Source organism: Copadichromis virginalis, linkage group LG17 (genome assembly GCF_057382275.1).
Source record: "Copadichromis virginalis isolate Kocher_CV1m ecotype Utaka linkage group LG17, C_Virginalis_male_GT1.1, whole genome shotgun sequence".
Taxonomy (NCBI): Eukaryota; Metazoa; Chordata; class Actinopteri; order Cichliformes; family Cichlidae; genus Copadichromis; species Copadichromis virginalis.
The window spans coordinates 614,371-633,121 of record NC_140634.1 but is presented as its reverse complement, the minus strand read 5'-3'; the positions used below and the strand labels follow the sequence as shown (position 1 = coordinate 633,121).

Sequence of the window (18,751 nt, the reverse complement as noted above, 5' to 3'; positions counted from 1 at the left end):
TACTGTGGTAATCCAGAGAAAGAATATGACAGGGTGCCAACAGTGTCATGGGCCGAGTAACCAGTGTTTTTCTGTGATGTTGCTGTTTCCACCCCTAGGTGAAGCATTCATCAGTGCACCTGCCACAGTCACCTGTGGAAGATCCTGGTTAATCTACAGGTGGTATTTAAGACCATCGTTTCTTCGTTAGTTTGTCAGCTACCTCGAGTTTGTAACAAGCCATTTTTACTCGTTGTGTTATGTGTTTTCTATGTTTAACTTACCATACTCCACTAGTGCCCTTGTAGTCTCTGGATCCACCACTTGCTCTGACAGCAGCTCACTCACTTCTTGGATGCTGGTCACCATTTTTCGGATCTCCCTTGCGATTAACTGCTCTCGGACTTATCACCACCTGTCTGCCCTCCTATCTGCACCGAGAAGTATTGGCGAGTGGTGCAGGAGATTTAGGTGGGCAGCAAGACTGTGGTGAGGTGTGTAATAGCAGTGACAAATAGGTTTAAGGTGATATTACCACAGGTGTAGTAGTGATGGGGAGGTTGATAGATCAGAATTAGAATACTTTAATAATCCCTAAGAAAGTTATGTGGGGTACAGATGCTCCAAGACAGTAACAGTAACAGACTAAGCTATTTAAATAATGGAATATGTTACAAAGTTTACAGATTTAAGAAATGGCAGTAATATATACAAATCGCTCAATTATAAATATCAAGAATATTACAGAGGTGAAATATATATTATTGACATTTAACTCAGTAGTAATACGATGGCACCTGTCCAAGATGGCGGCCAACCAAACCGGTTTGACAACCGGTTTGACCGGTTTCGTGCGTGTGCGCATGCGCGTTCAGTAATTCGATGGCACTAGTCCAAGATGGCGGCCAACCAAACCGATTTGACCAGTTTCGTGTGTGTGTGCGCATGCGTGTTCAGGTGTTCTTACCCTCTGGGCGGGAACGACTCCTCCTAGTGGGATGTGCTAGGTTGTATGGGTATAAAAGCGATCCTTTCACATTCTAAGAGCATCACCGCCACGGTCTGAGGAGCACCGACACATCGCGCTAAGGATCCCCGACGCATCGACCTAGAGCACCGACACATCGCGCTAAGGATCCCCGACGCATCGACCTAGAGCACCGACACATTGCGCTAAGGATCCCCGACGCATCGACCTAGAGCACCGACACATTGCGCTAAGGATACCCGACGCATCGACCTAGAGCACCGACACATCGCGCTCGCTAAGGATCCCCGACGCATCGACCTATGGAGCTCGGAATGACACCCAGCCAGGACATCGCCCATGCCACAGGCACTCTAGGTATGTCTTCAGGAGTATGCAGTCGGGGTCCTCAACGTAAAAAGCAACGCTGTGGAAACGCCGCAGATGGAACTGTATTCAAGTTAGAATATCGAGGCGTCGAAGGGTATGTGTATGCCATTAAATATACCGAAGGGACAGTTGTGCTTAGTGTAGATTGTGGTGAGGGATTGTTTTGGGGGGAAGCCCAAGTCATGTCTACTAAAAACTGGAAGCTCTTCCGCACCGTAGTGTGTGCGGACCTGGACAATGTGGGTTTCCCAGAGCTGCTGTATGTTTCCCAGTGGAACAGTGCATCAGGCCCTGAGCTTTACAGGGTTGAGGCTGATCGTTTCAATCGCAACCCCGACGACTTTATTTTTCTCAGTGTATGTGATGACAGGGATAGTCTTATTGCTTCCAGAGGGCTTGAAAACTGGAGGTTAAATCCATACCCTCTAAACCTCGAAGAGCGCACAAGATGGTTTAAGGACTTGTTTTTTATACAGTGGTGCGACTGGAGAGGTTTGTCGCGTCTGTTTAGCCAGATTGATGACGCGATCAAGAGGGACAGACTCAACACTGCGTACGAGAGTATTAGAAAGCGCCTTGTTTTTGACGATCTGGCGAGTTGTCCGAAGACTGGTTTGCCTGGTACCCTGTGTAAACCTAAAATCATAAGACCTTCCGACAGCTAAACAATAAACTGGTAGGTTTAATGTGCGGGTGTGTGGGGTTGAGTGTGTATCTATGTGACAAATTAAGAGCTTGTGGTTTTCATTTTACAGAGAATGACACGCCCTCGTGGGACCTGTTGGAGTCACCATCAACAGAGCTGCTAATCCCGACCCTCCAGACTCCACCACCCTCACCACAATGCTCGCAGGACCCCCTCATATCAGACCTGTGGGATGAAACTGTAATCGACATCAAACTCGCAACTCTCCACCTGTTAATGTTGGCTTTGAATGAGTTTATACAAGAGACATGTTACGGATGCCAAACAGGCCACCCCAGTCAGGTGCAACACAGCTGCTTGCAGGAATTGTCTGAGTATTTCTTCGACACCTACTATGATGATGTGATGATAAGGCTCCAGACTGACCGATTCATCCCTGCCATCCGGCTGTTTGTACGCTCATCCACTGCAGATGGGTCTGGAACACAAATCCGCAGAGTTGCAGAACACATCATGTGTGAACTGAGATCAGAGCGATATATAGTATGCGCCATTAATGACAACATTGGGCACCTGCTAGATGCAAGTACTTGCGCCCGCCGTGTTAAACCAGCCATGCTCCGCATGATTGGAAACTACTGGGCTGGGTTACATCTGGTTTAATGTGGGGTGTCCAAGTATCCATTGTCTGTGATTGTGTCTTTGTGAAAATTAAATAAAAAGACTTGTTAACATCAACATCATAGTCATTTGTGGTTTGTAAATCATGGAAAGCACATTGCATAAAATATATCACGATCCAGCCCATCCTGCGGGGTTAGCCAGTTTAAATAAGCTACGTATAGCGGCAGGGGAGGCATCAGGTGTAACACCTCCACTATCTCAGGTCAAACATTATTTAGAACAAGACGACACCTACACACTCCATAAACCTGCGAGGATCCATTTCCCCAGAAATAGAGTATTGGTGACAGGGGTCGACAAACAGTTTCAAGCCGATCTGGTTGACATGTGTGAATATGTGACAGATAATGATAATGTGAGATATCTGCTAACATGTATAGATGTATTCTCAAAATACGCATGGGTTAGATGCCTAACAAACAAGACAGGGTCTGTTGTATCAGCTGCTTTTGAAGATATACTTAGTGAGGGTAGGATCCCTGTGAAACTACAAACAGATGAAGGCAAAGAGTTTTATAATGCAACCTTTAAACAGCTAATGAAGCGATATAATATCAAGCATTTCTCAACAGCTAGCGAGGTTAAATGCAGTATTGTCGAGAGATTCAATCGTAGCTTCAAGGGTAGAATGTGGAAGTACTTAACATCAGCCAACTCCCGGAGATATGTAGATATCATACCAGATCTCACACAAGCATATAACAATGCTTATCACAGATCTATCCAAATGGCTCCGGCAGAGGTGAATAAGGATAATGAGAAGTCGGTCTTCAACGCGCTGTACAAAACGAGGCCTCAGAGGGAACTGCGCTTTAAATTTAATATCGGTGACACTGTACGAATATCAAAACTGAGAGGAAAGTTTCGAAAAGGATACGAGCAGACCTACACCGATGAGATTTTCACAGTCAAGGAACGTATAGGGAGACAGCCCCCAGTGTACAGACTAGTGGATCTAGCAGGAGAGGTATTGAAAGGGTCATTTTATGAGCCTGAGATACAACGTGTGGTTGTTGATGAAAACAAAACATTTAAAATTGAAAACATATTGGCTAGAAAAAAAGTGGGTCGGAAAAAGCAGGTGCTAGTGAAATGGCTAGGATGGCCCAACAGCTTTAATTCGTGGATTCCAGAAAAAGACATCGTTGAGGCGTAATTAACTCAGATGACGCAGCTCTACACACATTCATTCAACACTGAGCATAGACTGAGAAAGCATGAATAAAAAGAACAACAATGCAGGCTTCTATGTAAGCCTCTTCTCGAATGCTTCATCACATGTTTACCCAGGTAATAAGATATCTAATTTTAGAACAAAGCTAGCAAAACCTATTGTTTTGGATCAGCCATATGAGGTCGCTGTTATAGAGATACAGTACCCACGCATATGGCGGACTTTTCCACAATCAGATTCGGAAGTGGAAATTCATGACCCCGTCAAAGACGGAACCATAGCCATAACCATGATCGAACTGTCTGTGGGCCATTATGCATCTGTGGAACAGATAATAAAAGAATTTAATTTTAAATGTCAACAGCACCAAGCCACTGGAGACATTAAAATGCAGTACAACGCCGTTAGTAACCATGCCTGTGTTATGGGGCCTAGGGGGACTATTCTCACATTTAGAGGGAGACTGGCGGAAATCCTAGGATTCAAAACAGGAGAACCGTTTGCACTTCATTATAAAAACACATATGCCCCGCACCCCGCAGACATATACGGGGGAAAATATAACATCTTTATTTATGCAGATATCGTTGATTACCAGCTTGTGGGTGACGCCCACGCGAGGCTATTAAGAGCTATAAATATTACAGACGATGACCGCCGGTTGCCTATTCTACAATTTGACAGCCCACACTACACACCTGTGTCAAAGACATTAATCGACGACATAGAAATTGATTTGAAAGACGATCGAAATCAACACATACCCTTTTTATACGGCAAAGTGTTTGTCAAGTTACACTTCCGACCGATAACACAGCATTTTTGAAAAAAAAAGGATGGCCGTCTACAACTCTGATGACTCAAAATATGTAAAATACTACTTATCACAGGCTGGTGGAGAGCTCGGAGGGTATGTTGGGACCAGTACACAATATGGGACAGGTCTGGGTGGGTTGTTCCGTAGCTTGTTTAGATTTGCAGTACCGCTGTTTAAAAAAGGAGTCAGCATAGTCAAACCACACCTAAAAACAGCCGCATCGGGCATAGTGTCTGATGTCATAACCAACATAACCAGACCCTCAACCACTAAGCAGGACGGTAACGGCTTGTATGTGTATACGCCCAAACCATCTAAGACCCCACCCCCAGGGCAGCCGTTGTCTAAAAAGCGTAAAACCACAAAACCTAGCAGGAGAGCCACCAAACGGACACCGTCACGCAGAGTGAAGAGACCCAGAACCACTCGTTCAAAAACTGCAGCGCTTGACATATTCTAAATGGCACTGTTACACAGTCATTCTGGAGAATGTGTAAAAACAGAGCTCGATCTTTTTACTGTCCCATACACACAGACTAGCATTGAGAAAAGTACATTTATTGAAATCCCACCTGTATCTGCAATCACTGATGGAGGGCCGATCGAGTTTTACATCTCATCGTCGGGTGAAGATTACCTGGATCTAAATGACTCATATATCTACACACGGGTGAGAATCACAAACGCTGATGGCTCAAACCTGGCTAGGGACGCTAATGTAGGATTTATTAATTATCCTGGATGCAGCATATTTAGTCAAGTCGATATTAATTTGGGAGACCGGCTCATTAGTCAATCATCCAATACATATCCATACAGAGGTGTGATAGAATGTCTTATCAATTATAATAAGGACACTTTAGACACACAGTTCAGCACCGGGTTATTCTGTAAGGATACAGCATCACACATGAATGACACATCTATAGAAGGAGAGAACCAGGGTCTGATGACCAGAGGTGGCTACACAGCAAATAGTAGTATTGTTGAATTGATTGCACCAGTACATGCAGACCTGTTTTTTCAAGAAAAACTGTTACTTAATGGAATCGACCTGTCGCTGAAATTTGTGCGCTCTAAAGACGAATTTGCTCTCATGACAGCGGATGCCAATGCATACAGAGTTAAAATTGTCTCAGCCAGTCTCTTTGTCAAGAAAGTTAGTGTATCACCTAGCGTCAGACTTGCACACAGCAAGGCATTGCACCATGCAAACGCAAAATACACGGTAGACAGAGTATCTTTAAAGACCTTCTCCATACCTGCAGGGGCTAGAATATCAACAAATGACAATTTATTTATGGGTAGGATACCTAAATTTGTCATCATTGCATTCATAGACAATGAAGCATACACAGGCTCCTACCAGCGTAATCCATTTCATTTTGAAAACTGCGATATAGAATTTATGTCTTTATATGCTGATAGTCAGGCTTATCCTGCTAAACCATTCCAGCCAAATTTCCAGAGAAAACACTATATCAGAGAATTTTACCAGCTGATACAAACCACAGGAAGACATTTAAAGGACAGATCGTTGGCCATAACACGTGACGACTTTGGTAACGGCTACACTTTATTCTGTTTCAATCTGGAAGCTGACGAAGGACATTCAGGGAATGTGTCGTTAATTAAAACTGGGAACGTGAGATTGGAAACCCGTTTCAGAAATCCACTACCCCGTACAGTGAACCTCTTGTGTTATTCTGTATTTGATTCAGTCATTGAAATATCTAACATGAGACAGGTGCTCTTGGACTACTATTGAGACAAAAACGGTCATGAACACTATAGAACTATCAGCCGTGGTCGGCGGCATTATCAATAAAAACACACATTTCCTAGGCGTGTTAGCCTATGATCAACTAACCACTGAACGGCTTCAAAGACTCCCTGCTATGTGTATTGTAAACACCCACCCTTCTACGATGCCAGGGGAACATTGGCTTGCTGTTTATATTTCGAGAGACAGACGCGGTTATTTTTTTGATAGTTTTGGTCACTCGTTAGACAGTTTTCCCCCAGCAATAAAGATGTTTCTTCTAAAAAACGGCTCCACTGTTTTATATTCAGGAAAACAAGTGCAGAACGACTTCTCCATCACATGCGGTCAACATTGTGTATTTTTTTTATATCATATGCAAAATGGTGTATCTTATGCCCGCCTGCTTAACATGTATGGGTCTGATTTAATTTGTAATGATGCTATGGTGTGTCGATTTGTCAACAACATACAACCTGTTGCTGTATGCAGTGATTATGTGTGTGTGCAATGTGGATACTGATATGTACTAATGAGAATAATAATAAAAACAACATGAGAGCATGATTTAATCGAGTCAATGGTATTTATTATCAAATCTCGTATATATATATATAGATTCATAACATACTTTGTTTAAACATAAAAGAAATCAAACATTAACCAGTAATAAAAGACATAAAATATTTAACAGTAATAAAAGAAAATAAAACAAAACAATTTAGCAGCAATAAGTGAAAAAAAAACACAACAGTAGAAAAACACCAAACAGCAAATATTTTTAGCAGAAAAACAATTTCTGCAATAAGAAAAAAAACCTGAATTCAAAAATCCAACCACTCTACAGGACCCCCCTTTAATTTGTTTTTTTTATTCTTTATTTTTTTTAGTGTACTATGTCGCAGCGGTCCACCGGGGGTGTTCTTTTTTGGTGTGTGTTTTAAAAAACCACGGTCTTCAGACAGTGTGTGATCGGTTTTATACAAGGCGACGGTCTTACGTATGCCTGTGTTAGATATGGCTGATAACGGTATGTTTAAATCTGAGAAAGCTTTTAAAAACTCTGTCCAACCGATAGGTCTCAAACCCTCAGAAGGTGTGTGTGTGGTTGTGACGGCTTTAATTAGATCATAAATGTGTGAACCAGGGATGGTTTGTTTATCAACAACAATTTCGCCTTTGTCATTGTAAGAGATCAAGTGTGGCGAACGGTTCACCGCTGATAGAATAAGTTCTGCATTCCTCCTACTCCTTTTAGGTATGTGTGTTAAAACATTCTCCGCAACAAGATCCCGCACCCCGGCATCACCATGAACAGGGATGTGCAACCCCAGTCGGCGGACACATTGCCTGTTCATGGTGATGCCGGGGTGCGGGATCTTGTTGCGGAGAATGTTTTAACACACATACCTAAAAGGAGTAGGAGGAATGCAGAACTTATTCTATCAGCGGTGAACCGTTCGCCACACTTGATCTCTTACAATGACAAAGGCGAAATTGTTGTTGATAAACAAACCATCCCTGGTTCACACATTTATGATCTAATTAAAGCCGTCACAACCACACACACACCTTCTGAGGGTTTGAGACCTATCGGTTGGACAGAGTTTTTAAAAGCTTTCTCAGATTTAAACATACCGTTATCAGCCATATCTAACACAGGCATACGTAAGACCGTCGCCTTGTATAAAACCGATCACACACTGTCTGAAGACCGTGGTTTTTTAAAACACACACCAAAAAAGAACACCCCCGGTGGACCGCTGCGACATAGTACACTAAAAAAAATAAAGAATAAAAAAAACAAATTAAAGGGGGGTCCTGTAGAGTGGTTGGATTTTTGAATTCAGGTTTTTTTTCTTATTGCAGAAATTGTTTTTCTGCTAAAAATATTTGCTGTTTGGTGTTTTTCTACTGTTGTGTTTTTTTTTCACTTATTGCTGCTAAATTGTTTTGTTTTATTTTCTTTTATTACTGTTAAATATTTTATGTCTTTTATTACTGGTTAATGTTTGATTTCTTTTATGTTTAAACAAAGTATGTTATGAATCTATATATATATATACGAGATTTGATAATAAATACCATTGACTCGATTAAATCATGCTCTCATGTTGTTTTTATTATTATTCTCATTAGTACATATCAGTATCCACATTGCACACACACATAATCACTGCATACAGCAACAGGTTGTATGTTGTTGACAAATCGACACACCATAGCATCATTACAAATTAAATCAGACCCATACATGTTAAGCAGGCGGGCATAAGATACACCATTTTGCATATGATATAAAAAAAATACACAATGTTGACCGCATGTGATGGAGAAGTCGTTCTGCACTTGTTTTCCTGAATATAAAACAGTGGAGCCGTTTTTTAGAAGAAACATCTTTATTGCTGGGGGAAAACTGTCTAACGAGTGACCAAAACTATCAAAAAAATAACCGCGTCTGTCTCTCGAAATATAAACAGCAAGCCAATGTTCCCCTGGCATCGTAGAAGGGTGGGTGTTTACAATACACATAGCAGGGAGTCTTTGAAGCCGTTCAGTGGTTAGTTGATCATAGGCTAACACGCCTAGGAAATGTGTGTTTTTATTGATAATGCCGCCGACCACGGCTGATAGTTCTATAGTGTTCATGACCGTTTTTGTCTCAATAGTAGTCCAAGAGCACCTGTCTCATGTTAGATATTTCAATGACTGAATCAAATACAGAATAACACAAGAGGTTCACTGTACGGGGTAGTGGATTTCTGAAACGGGTTTCCAATCTCACGTTCCCAGTTTTAATTAACGACACATTCCCTGAATGTCCTTCGTCAGCTTCCAGATTGAAACAGAATAAAGTGTAGCCGTTACCAAAGTCGTCACGTGTTATGGCCAACGATCTGTCCTTTAAATGTCTTCCTGTGGTTTGTATCAGCTGGTAAAATTCTCTGATATAGTGTTTTCTCTGGAAATTTGGCTGGAATGGTTTAGCAGGATAAGCCTGACTATCAGCATATAAAGACATAAATTCTATATCGCAGTTTTCAAAATGAAATGGATTACGCTGGTAGGAGCCTGTGTATGCTTCATTGTCTATGAATGCAATGATGACAAATTTAGGTATCCTACCCATAAATAAATTGTCATTTGTTGATATTCTAGCCCCTGCAGGTATGGAGAAGGTCTTTAAAGATACTCTGTCTACCGTGTATTTTGCGTTTGCATGGTGCAATGCCTTGCTGTGTGCAAGTCTGACGCTAGGTGATACACTAACTTTCTTGACAAAGAGACTGGCTGAGACAATTTTAACTCTGTATGCATTGGCATCCGCTGTCATGAGAGCAAATTCGTCTTTAGAGCGCACAAATTTCAGCGACAGGTCGATTCCATTAAGTAACAGTTTTTCTTGAAAAAACAGGTCTGCATGTACTGGTGCAATCAATTCAACAATACTACTATTTGCTGTGTAGCCACCTCTGGTCATCAGACCCTGGTTCTCTCCTTCTATAGATGTGTCATTCATGTGTGATGCTGTATCCTTACAGAATAACCCGGTGCTGAACTGTGTGTCTAAAGTGTCCTTATTATAATTGATAAGACATTCTATCACACCTCTGTATGGATATGTATTGGATGATTGACTAATGAGCCGGTCTCCCAAATTAATATCGACTTGACTAAATATGCTGCATCCAGGATAATTAATAAATCCTACATTAGCGTCCCTAGCCAGGTTTGAGCCATCAGCGTTTGTGATTCTCACCCGTGTGTAGATATATGAGTCATTTAGATCCAGGTAATCTTCACCCGACGATGAGATGTAAAACTCGATCGGCCCTCCATCAGTGATTGCAGATACAGGTGGGATTTCAATAAATGTACTTTTCTCAATGCTAGTCTGTGTGTATGGGACAGTAAAAAGATCGAGCTCTGTTTTTACACATTCTCCAGAATGACTGTGTAACAGTGCCATTTAGAATATGTCAAGCGCTGCAGTTTTTGAACGAGTGGTTCTGGGTCTCTTCACTCTGCGTGACGGTGTCCGTTTGGTGGCTCTCCTGCTAGGTTTTGTGGTTTTACGCTTTTTAGACAACGGCTGCCCTGGGGGTGGGGTCTTAGATGGTTTGGGCGTATACACATACAAGCCGTTACCGTCCTGCTTAGTGGTTGAGGGTCTGGTTATGTTGGTTATGACATCAGACACTATGCCCGATGCGGCTGTTTTTAGGTGTGGTTTGACTATGCTGACTCCTTTTTTAAACAGCGGTACTGCAAATCTAAACAAGCTACGGAACAACCCACCCAGACCTGTCCCATATTGTGTACTGGTCCCAACATACCCTCCGAGCTCTCCACCAGCCTGTGATAAGTAGTATTTTACATATTTTGAGTCATCAGAGTTGTAGACGGCCATCCTTTTTTTTTCAAAAATGCTGTGTTATCGGTCGGAAGTGTAACTTGACAAACACTTTGCCGTATAAAAAGGGTATGTGTTGATTTCGATCGTCTTTCAAATCAATTTCTATGTCGTCGATTAATGTCTTTGACACAGGTGTGTAGTGTGGGCTGTCAAATTGTAGAATAGGCAACCGGCGGTCATCGTCTGTAATATTTATAGCTCTTAATAGCCTCGCGTGGGCGTCACCCACAAGCTGGTAATCAACGATATCTGCATAAATAAAGATGTTATATTTTCCCCCGTATATGTCTGCGGGGTGCGGGGCATATGTGTTTTTATAATGAAGTGCAAACGGTTCTCCTGTTTTGAATCCTAGGATTTCCGCCAGTCTCCCTCTAAATGTGAGAATAGTCCCCCTAGGCCCCATAACACAGGCATGGTTACTAACGGCGTTGTACTGCATTTTAATGTCTCCAGTGGCTTGGTGCTGTTGACATTTAAAATTAAATTCTTTTATTATCTGTTCCACAGATGCATAATGGCCCACAGACAGTTCGATCATGGTTATGGCTATGGTTCCGTCTTTGACGGGGTCATGAATTTCCACTTCCGAATCTGATTGTGGAAAAGTCCGCCATATGCGTGGGTACTGTATCTCTATAACAGCGACCTCATATGGCTGATCCAAAACAATAGGTTTTGCTAGCTTTGTTCTAAAATTAGATATCTTATTACCTGGGTAAACATGTGATGAAGCATTCGAGAAGAGGCTTACATAGAAGCCTGCATTGTTGTTCTTTTTATTCATGCTTTCTCAGTCTATGCTCAGTGTTGAATGAATGTGTGTAGAGCTGCGTCATCTGAGTTAATTACGCCTCAACGATGTCTTTTTCTGGAATCCACGAATTAAAGCTGTTGGGCCATCCTAGCCATTTCACTAGCACCTGCTTTTTCCGACCCACTTTTTTTCTAGCCAATATGTTTTCAATTTTAAATGTTTTGTTTTCATCAACAACCACACGTTGTATCTCAGGCTCATAAAATGACCCTTTCAATACCTCTCCTGCTAGATCCACTAGTCTGTACACTGGGGGCTGTCTCCCTATACGTTCCTTGACTGTGAAAATCTCATCGGTGTAGGTCTGCTCGTATCCTTTTCGAAACTTTCCTCTCAGTTTTGATATTCGTACAGTGTCACCGATATTAAATTTAAAGCGCAGTTCCCTCTGAGGCCTCGTTTTGTACAGCGCGTTGAAGACCGACTTCTCATTATCCTTATTCACCTCTGCCGGAGCCATTTGGATAGATCTGTGATAAGCATTGTTATATGCTTGTGTGAGATCTGGTATGATATCTACATATCTCCGGGAGTTGGCTGATGTTAAGTACTTCCACATTCTACCCTTGAAGCTACGATTGAATCTCTCGACAATACTGCATTTAACCTCGCTAGCTGTTGAGAAATGCTTGATATTATATCGCTTCATTAGCTGTTTAAAGGTTGCATTATAAAACTCTTTGCCTTCATCTGTTTGTAGTTTCACAGGGATCCTACCCTCACTAAGTATATCTTCAAAAGCAGCTGATACAACAGACCCTGTCTTGTTTGTTAGGCATCTAACCCATGCGTATTTTGAGAATACATCTATACATGTTAGCAGATATCTCACATTATCATTATCTGTCACATATTCACACATGTCAACCAGATCGGCTTGAAACTGTTTGTCGACCCCTGTCACCAATACTCTATTTCTGGGGAAATGGATCCTCGCAGGTTTATGGAGTGTGTAGGTGTCGTCTTGTTCTAAATAATGTTTGACCTGAGATAGTGGAGGTGTTACACCTGATGCCTCCCCTGCCGCTATACGTAGCTTATTTAAACTGGCTAACCCCGCAGGATGGGCTGGATCGTGATATATTTTATGCAATGTGCTTTCCATGATTTACAAACCACAAATGACTATGATGTTGATGTTAACAAGTCTTTTTATTTAATTTTCACAAAGACACAATCACAGACAATGGATACTTGGACACCCCACATTAAACCAGATGTAACCCAGCCCAGTAGTTTCCAATCATGCGGAGCATGGCTGGTTTAACACGGCGGGCGCAAGTACTTGCATCTAGCAGGTGCCCAATGTTGTCATTAATGGCGCATACTATATATCGCTCTGATCTCAGTTCACACATGATGTGTTCTGCAACTCTGCGGATTTGTGTTCCAGACCCATCTGCAGTGGATGAGCGTACAAACAGCCGGATGGCAGGGATGAATCGGTCAGTCTGGAGCCTTATCATCACATCATCATAGTAGGTGTCGAAGAAATACTCAGACAATTCCTGCAAGCAGCTGTGTTGCACCTGACTGGGGTGGCCTGTTTGGCATCCGTAACATGTCTCTTGTATAAACTCATTCAAAGCCAACATTAACAGGTGGAGAGTTGCGAGTTTGATGTCGATTACAGTTTCATCCCACAGGTCTGATATGAGGGGGTCCTGCGAGCATTGTGGTGAGGGTGGTGGAGTCTGGAGGGTCGGGATTAGCAGCTCTGTTGATGGTGACTCCAACAGGTCCCACGAGGGCGTGTCATTCTCTGTAAAATGAAAACCACAAGCTCTTAATTTGTCACATAGATACACACTCAACCCCACACACCCGCACATTAAACCTACCAGTTTATTGTTTAGCTGTCGGAAGGTCTTATGATTTTAGGTTTACACAGGGTACCAGGCAAACCAGTCTTCGGACAACTCGCCAGATCGTCAAAAACAAGGCGCTTTCTAATACTCTCGTACGCAGTGTTGAGTCTGTCCCTCTTGATCGCGTCATCAATCTGGCTAAACAGACGCGACAAACCTCTCCAGTCGCACCACTGTATAAAAAACAAGTCCTTAAACCATCTTGTGCGCTCTTCGAGGTTTAGAGGGTATGGATTTAACCTCCAGTTTTCAAGCCCTCTGGAAGCAATAAGACTATCCCTGTCATCACATACACTGAGAAAAATAAAGTCGTCGGGGTTGCGATTGAAACGATCAGCCTCAACCCTGTAAAGCTCAGGGCCTGATGCACTGTTCCACTGGGAAACATACAGCAGCTCTGGGAAACCCACATTGTCCAGGTCCGCACACACTACGGTGCGGAAGAGCTTCCAGTTTTTAGTAGACATGACTTGGGCTTCCCCCCAAAACAATCCCTCACCACAATCTACACTAAGCACAACTGTCCCTTCGGTATATTTAATGGCATACACATACCCTTCGACGCCTCGATATTCTAACTTGAATACAGTTCCATCTGCGGCGTTTCCACAGCGTTGCTTTTTACGTTGAGGACCCCGACTGCATACTCCTGAAGACATACCTAGAGTGCCTGTGGCATGGGCGATGTCCTGGCTGGGTGTCATTCCGAGCTCCATAGGTCGATGCGTCGGGGATCCTTAGCGAGCGCGATGTGTCGGTGCTCTAGGTCGATGCGTCGGGTATCCTTAGCGCAATGTGTCGGTGCTCTAGGTCGATGCGTCGGGGATCCTTAGCGCAATGTGTCGGTGCTCTAGGTCGATGCGTCGGGGATCCTTAGCGCGATGTGTCGGTGCTCTAGGTCGATGCGTCGGGGATCCTTAGCGCGATGTGTCGGTGCTCCTCAGACCGTGGCGGTGATGCTCTTAGAATGTGAAAGGATCGCTTTTATACCCATACAACCTAGCACATCCCACTAGGAGGAGTCGTTCCCGCCCAGAGGGTAAGAACACCTGAACACGCATGCGCACACACACACGAAACTGGTCAAATCGGTTTGGTTGGCCGCCATCTTGGACTAGTGCCATCGAATTACTGAACGCGCATGCGCACACGCACGAAACCGGTCAAACCGGTTGTCAAACCGGTTTGGTTGGCCGCCATCTTGGACAGGTGCCATCGTATTACTACTTAACTCTAACCAGTGAACTTTGTCATTTGTTATTTTACTGTAGAGCATGTGCAAAAAGGATGTGTTATGTGAAGGCTGTGTGCAGGCAGGAAAAGGACCCAAAGTGCAGACAGTCGGAGGCACAATGTAAATTCAAAACAGCTTTAATGCTGAACTCAAAAAAGGTAACAAAACTGAGAGTCCAAATAAACTCAGGCAAGCAGACAGAACACACAGCATAGAAAACGGTAGATTGCAACACCAACAAACTAAAACACAGGGCTTAAATACATAGAGGGCGCAATCAGGGAATGGGCAACAGGAGGGAAACACAGCTGGGGCAAATCAGGCCTAACGAAACTGGGGAAGCAAAACCAGATACATTAACATAAGACAAGGACCTTCAAAATAAAACAGGAAACATAACACAGACTGAACTTACAGACACAGACTCACAGGCAGGCACTACAACAGAGGGAACAGAGACGTGGGACCAGGGCAGACAGACACTGACTGGACACGGGGATATAGCAGACAGGGGAGACAGCAACTAAGGACAACACAGAGACATAAACCATAAGAAAGAACTCTAACAAAGAAACCAAACACTAGAAATGATAAATAATATAATAAACTCAAAACCCTGGGTCAACGACCCAGGCATCCTAACAGGATGTAACTATTGCAGTATTTACAGTGTGTTAGATGGAGGAGTTGTACAGGGAGATGGCCATGGGCAGGAATGATTTCCTGTGTCGTTTAGCAGTGGTGCTTTTTTGTAGTATTACTCTCTCACTGAGAGCTGTTACAAGAGTTTGGTCCGCATAGTTCCTGGTGGATAATGGCTCCACCAGGTCTGCTCTTCATCACAGATTCTGTTCATAATTTTATGGACAGAATTTCTAGGTTTAGCCAAACCTTTCCAGGGACGCTGAGGAGTGTGATTCCCCTATAGTTGGAACACACCCTCCGGTCCCCTTTCTTAAAGATGGGGACCTCCACCCAGGTTTGCCAATCCAGGGTTACTGCCCCTGATCTCCACACAACATTGTAGAGGCATGTCAACCAAGACAGTCCTACAACATCCAGGGTGGACCTCATCCACCTCAGGGGCTCTGCCACCAAGGAGTTTTTTTTAACTGCGTCAGTTACCTCCCCCAGGATTGGCGGCTCCTCCTCTTTGTCCCCAGACTGTTTTCTTCATGGAAGACATGCCAGTGGAATTAAGAAGGGCCTCGAAGTATTCCTTCCACCGCCCGACAATTTTCTCAGTCTAAGTCAGCAGCGCTCTATTCACACTATACGCAGTACAGGCAAAACACCGCGTTCCCCTCCTGAGTCATCTGACGGTTTGCCAGAATCTCTTCAAGGCAGTCTGAAAGTCTTTTTCCATGGCCTCTCCGAACTCCTCCCACACCCGAGTTTTTGCTTCAGCCACTGCCCAAGCTGCGTTCTGCTAGGCCTGTCTGTACATATCAGCTGCCTCCAAAGTCCCACAGGCTAACCAAGACTGGTTGGACTCCTTCTTCAGCCTTGTGGCTCCTTTCACCTTTGGTGTCCACCATTTGGTTTGGCGGTTACCACCAAACAGGCACCAACCACCTTGCGGTCACAGCTCAATGCAACGGCTTCAACAATGGAGATGCTGAACATGGTCCATGCGGACTCCATGTTCCCAGTCTCCCTCGGAATGCTGTTGAAGCTCTGCTGGAGGTGTGCGTTGAAGATCTCGTGGACCAGGGCCTATGCTAGACATTCCCAGCACACCCTCACTATATTTTTAGGCGCGCCAGGTCTGTCCAGCATTTCCCCCCACCACTTGATCCAACTCACCAGCCGCTCTCTTTATCCGAGTGTCCCGAACATACGGCCTCAACTCTGTGATACGATTACAAAATCGATCATCGACCTGCGGCCTAGGGTGCCACGTGCACTTATGGACACTCTCATGTTCAAACATGGTGTTCATTATGGCCAAACTGTGGTCCGTAGTCCAATAACAAAACACTGCTCAGGTTCAGATCTGGGAGGCCGTTCCTCTCAATCACGCCTCTCCAGGTCTCGCTGTTGTTGCCCACATGAGCGTTGAAGTCTCCCAGTAGGACAACAGAGTCCCCAGGCAGAACACCCTCCAGTACCCCACCCAGGGACTCCAAAAAGGCTGGGTACTCTGAACTGTCACTCGTTGCATAAGTGCAACCGACGGTAAGGACCCATTCCCCAACCTGGAGGCACGGGGAACAAACCCTATCGTCCTCTCTGAGAAACCCCAACATACCGACAGCAAGATGAGGGGATACCAAGACACCCTCCTCAGCCCACCACCTCTCACCAGGGGCAACTCCATACTAACACAGAGTTCAGCCCCTCTCCAGGAGGCTGGTTCCAGAGCCCAAGCTGGGCTTTGAGGTGAGCCCGCCTATATCTAGCCGGCATCTCTCAGCCTCATGCACTAACTCAGGCTCTTATCCCACCAGAGAGGTGACATTCCATGTCCCAATTGCCAGTCTTGGTAGTCGGGGATCCTCCTGGTCCCCGCCCGGCTCACAATGCACCCTACCCTACAGCGCCTCCTGCGGGTGGTGGGCGTGCAGGGAGATAGGCCCATGTCCTTTTTTCGGGCTGGGTCAGCTATTCAAGAGTCTGATGGCAGTGGGGAAGAAGGAGTTAGTGAGTCTCGATGTTCTGGATTTCACATTTCTGAACCTTCGTCTTGAGGGCAGAAGTGTGAGCAGTCCGTATTGGGGGTGTGTGGGGTCTTTGAGGATGGAGGCAGCTCTCCTCTGGACTCCGCGATGGTAGCTGCTTTGCAGAGAGGGCAGCGGAGTTCTGATGATCTTCTCAGTGGTTGTTATCACTCTCTGCATTCGTTTGTGGTCCACAGCAGTAGTGCTGCTGTACCATGCAGTGATGCAGCTGGTCAGGGTGCTCCCCACAATGCAGCTGTAGAACCTGTGAAGGGCAGCGGCAATGGTGTCTGACGTGGGCCTATTGGATCGGTAGGCATACTGCAGGGGGTCCAGAGTGTCTGTGATGTTGCTCTGGATGTAGGACAGCACCACTCTCTCAAAACACTTCGCAATGATTGGTGTGAGTGCAACTGGTCTATAGTCATTCAGGCAGGTGGCTGGGCTTTTCTTGGGGAGAGGGATGATGGTTGTGGTCTTGAAGCATGTGGGGACAGTGTTCTGGCTGAGGGAGAGGTTGAAGATGGAGGTCAGAACCTCCGCCAGCTCATTGGCACATGCTTTAAGAGCCCGTCCCGGGATGTTGTCTGGTCCTGCCGCCTTGCGGGGATTGATCCATTAATTAACTGCACATTGGACTGGGACTATCAAGGGGTGTCCAAATTTATAAGCAGCATCCTCCTGAGGACCAACCTGGCCTTCGGTGGACCAAGCTCATGTACACCGCAAAGGCCGGGTTAGCCGGTAGTGAGCGGTTGTGAAATGGGACAACGGTTTAGCCTTCAGATTTGCGTCACCAGCTGTCTCGGTGGAGTTTAATAAATTCAGCCATCTGCTCCCTTTTTTTTTTTCAGGGTTTTTAAAACAGCTTTATTCAGTCTTTTTATCTTGTTACACGTCTTTTCCAAAGCAGCGTTTTGAAATAAATCCCACCTCTCAGTGTTCTGTTCAGACACTAATTTTGCAGCCTCTGAGGAACTTTAAGCTGAACTGCTAAAGCTCTGCAAGATATTTTCAGTCTCATCTTTTATTTATAAAAACATCTTTATGAAATATTTTCAAAATATCGGAGTAGCTTAATTTTCATGCTAGTACATCGATCAATTCCTTTTGTTTTTTTCGCCTGTCCCGTTTGGTTCTTTTGCCATCAGAATTATTGTCTAAAGGCCAAGAAAGATGCCCAACGGATTTACTTTACCAAATGGACCATGCTGGCCTTGCCGTTTTGGTCTATTTGATTCACCTTTGCCTTATTGTTTATTTTATTTTTATTTATATTTGCATTGAATCATATCTGTTATGCATTGAATCATATCTGTTATTAACCTCTGTCTCT

At 44.2% G+C, this 18,751-nt stretch overlaps 2 protein-coding genes across 2 annotated transcripts; one reads left to right on the top strand and one right to left on the bottom strand.

Annotated features, from left to right (window-relative positions):
• Positions 1-785: 785 nt before the first annotated feature.
• LOC146688681 (uncharacterized) lies at positions 786-2,714 on the top strand. Its single transcript, XM_085437421.1, has 2 exons — positions 786-2,012; positions 2,092-2,714. Exon 1 carries the CDS (start codon positions 1,270-1,272, stop codon positions 1,999-2,001), a length of 732 nt encoding a protein of 243 aa, XP_085293547.1. The 5' UTR covers positions 786-1,269; the 3' UTR covers positions 2,002-2,012; positions 2,092-2,714.
• Positions 2,715-12,792: 10,078 nt separating this feature from the next.
• Positions 12,793-14,721, bottom strand: LOC146688680 (uncharacterized). The gene is made up of 2 exons (XM_085437422.1): positions 13,495-14,721; positions 12,793-13,415 (listed from the first exon to the last, which is right to left on the bottom strand). The coding sequence occupies exon 1, from the start codon at positions 14,235-14,237 to the stop codon at positions 13,506-13,508; it is 732 nt and encodes a 243-aa protein (XP_085293548.1). The 5' UTR covers positions 14,238-14,721; the 3' UTR covers positions 12,793-13,415; positions 13,495-13,505.
• Between the last annotated feature and the right edge of the window lie 4,030 nt (positions 14,722-18,751).

What these genes read in the sequence shown, in the direction of transcription:
- LOC146688681 (XM_085437421.1), top strand. Translation starts at nt 1,270, where the DNA reads ATGGAGCTCGGAATGACACCCAGCCAGGACATCGCCCATGCCACAGGC.
- LOC146688680 (XM_085437422.1), bottom strand. Translation starts at nt 14,237, where the DNA reads ATGGAGCTCGGAATGACACCCAGCCAGGACATCGCCCATGCCACAGGC.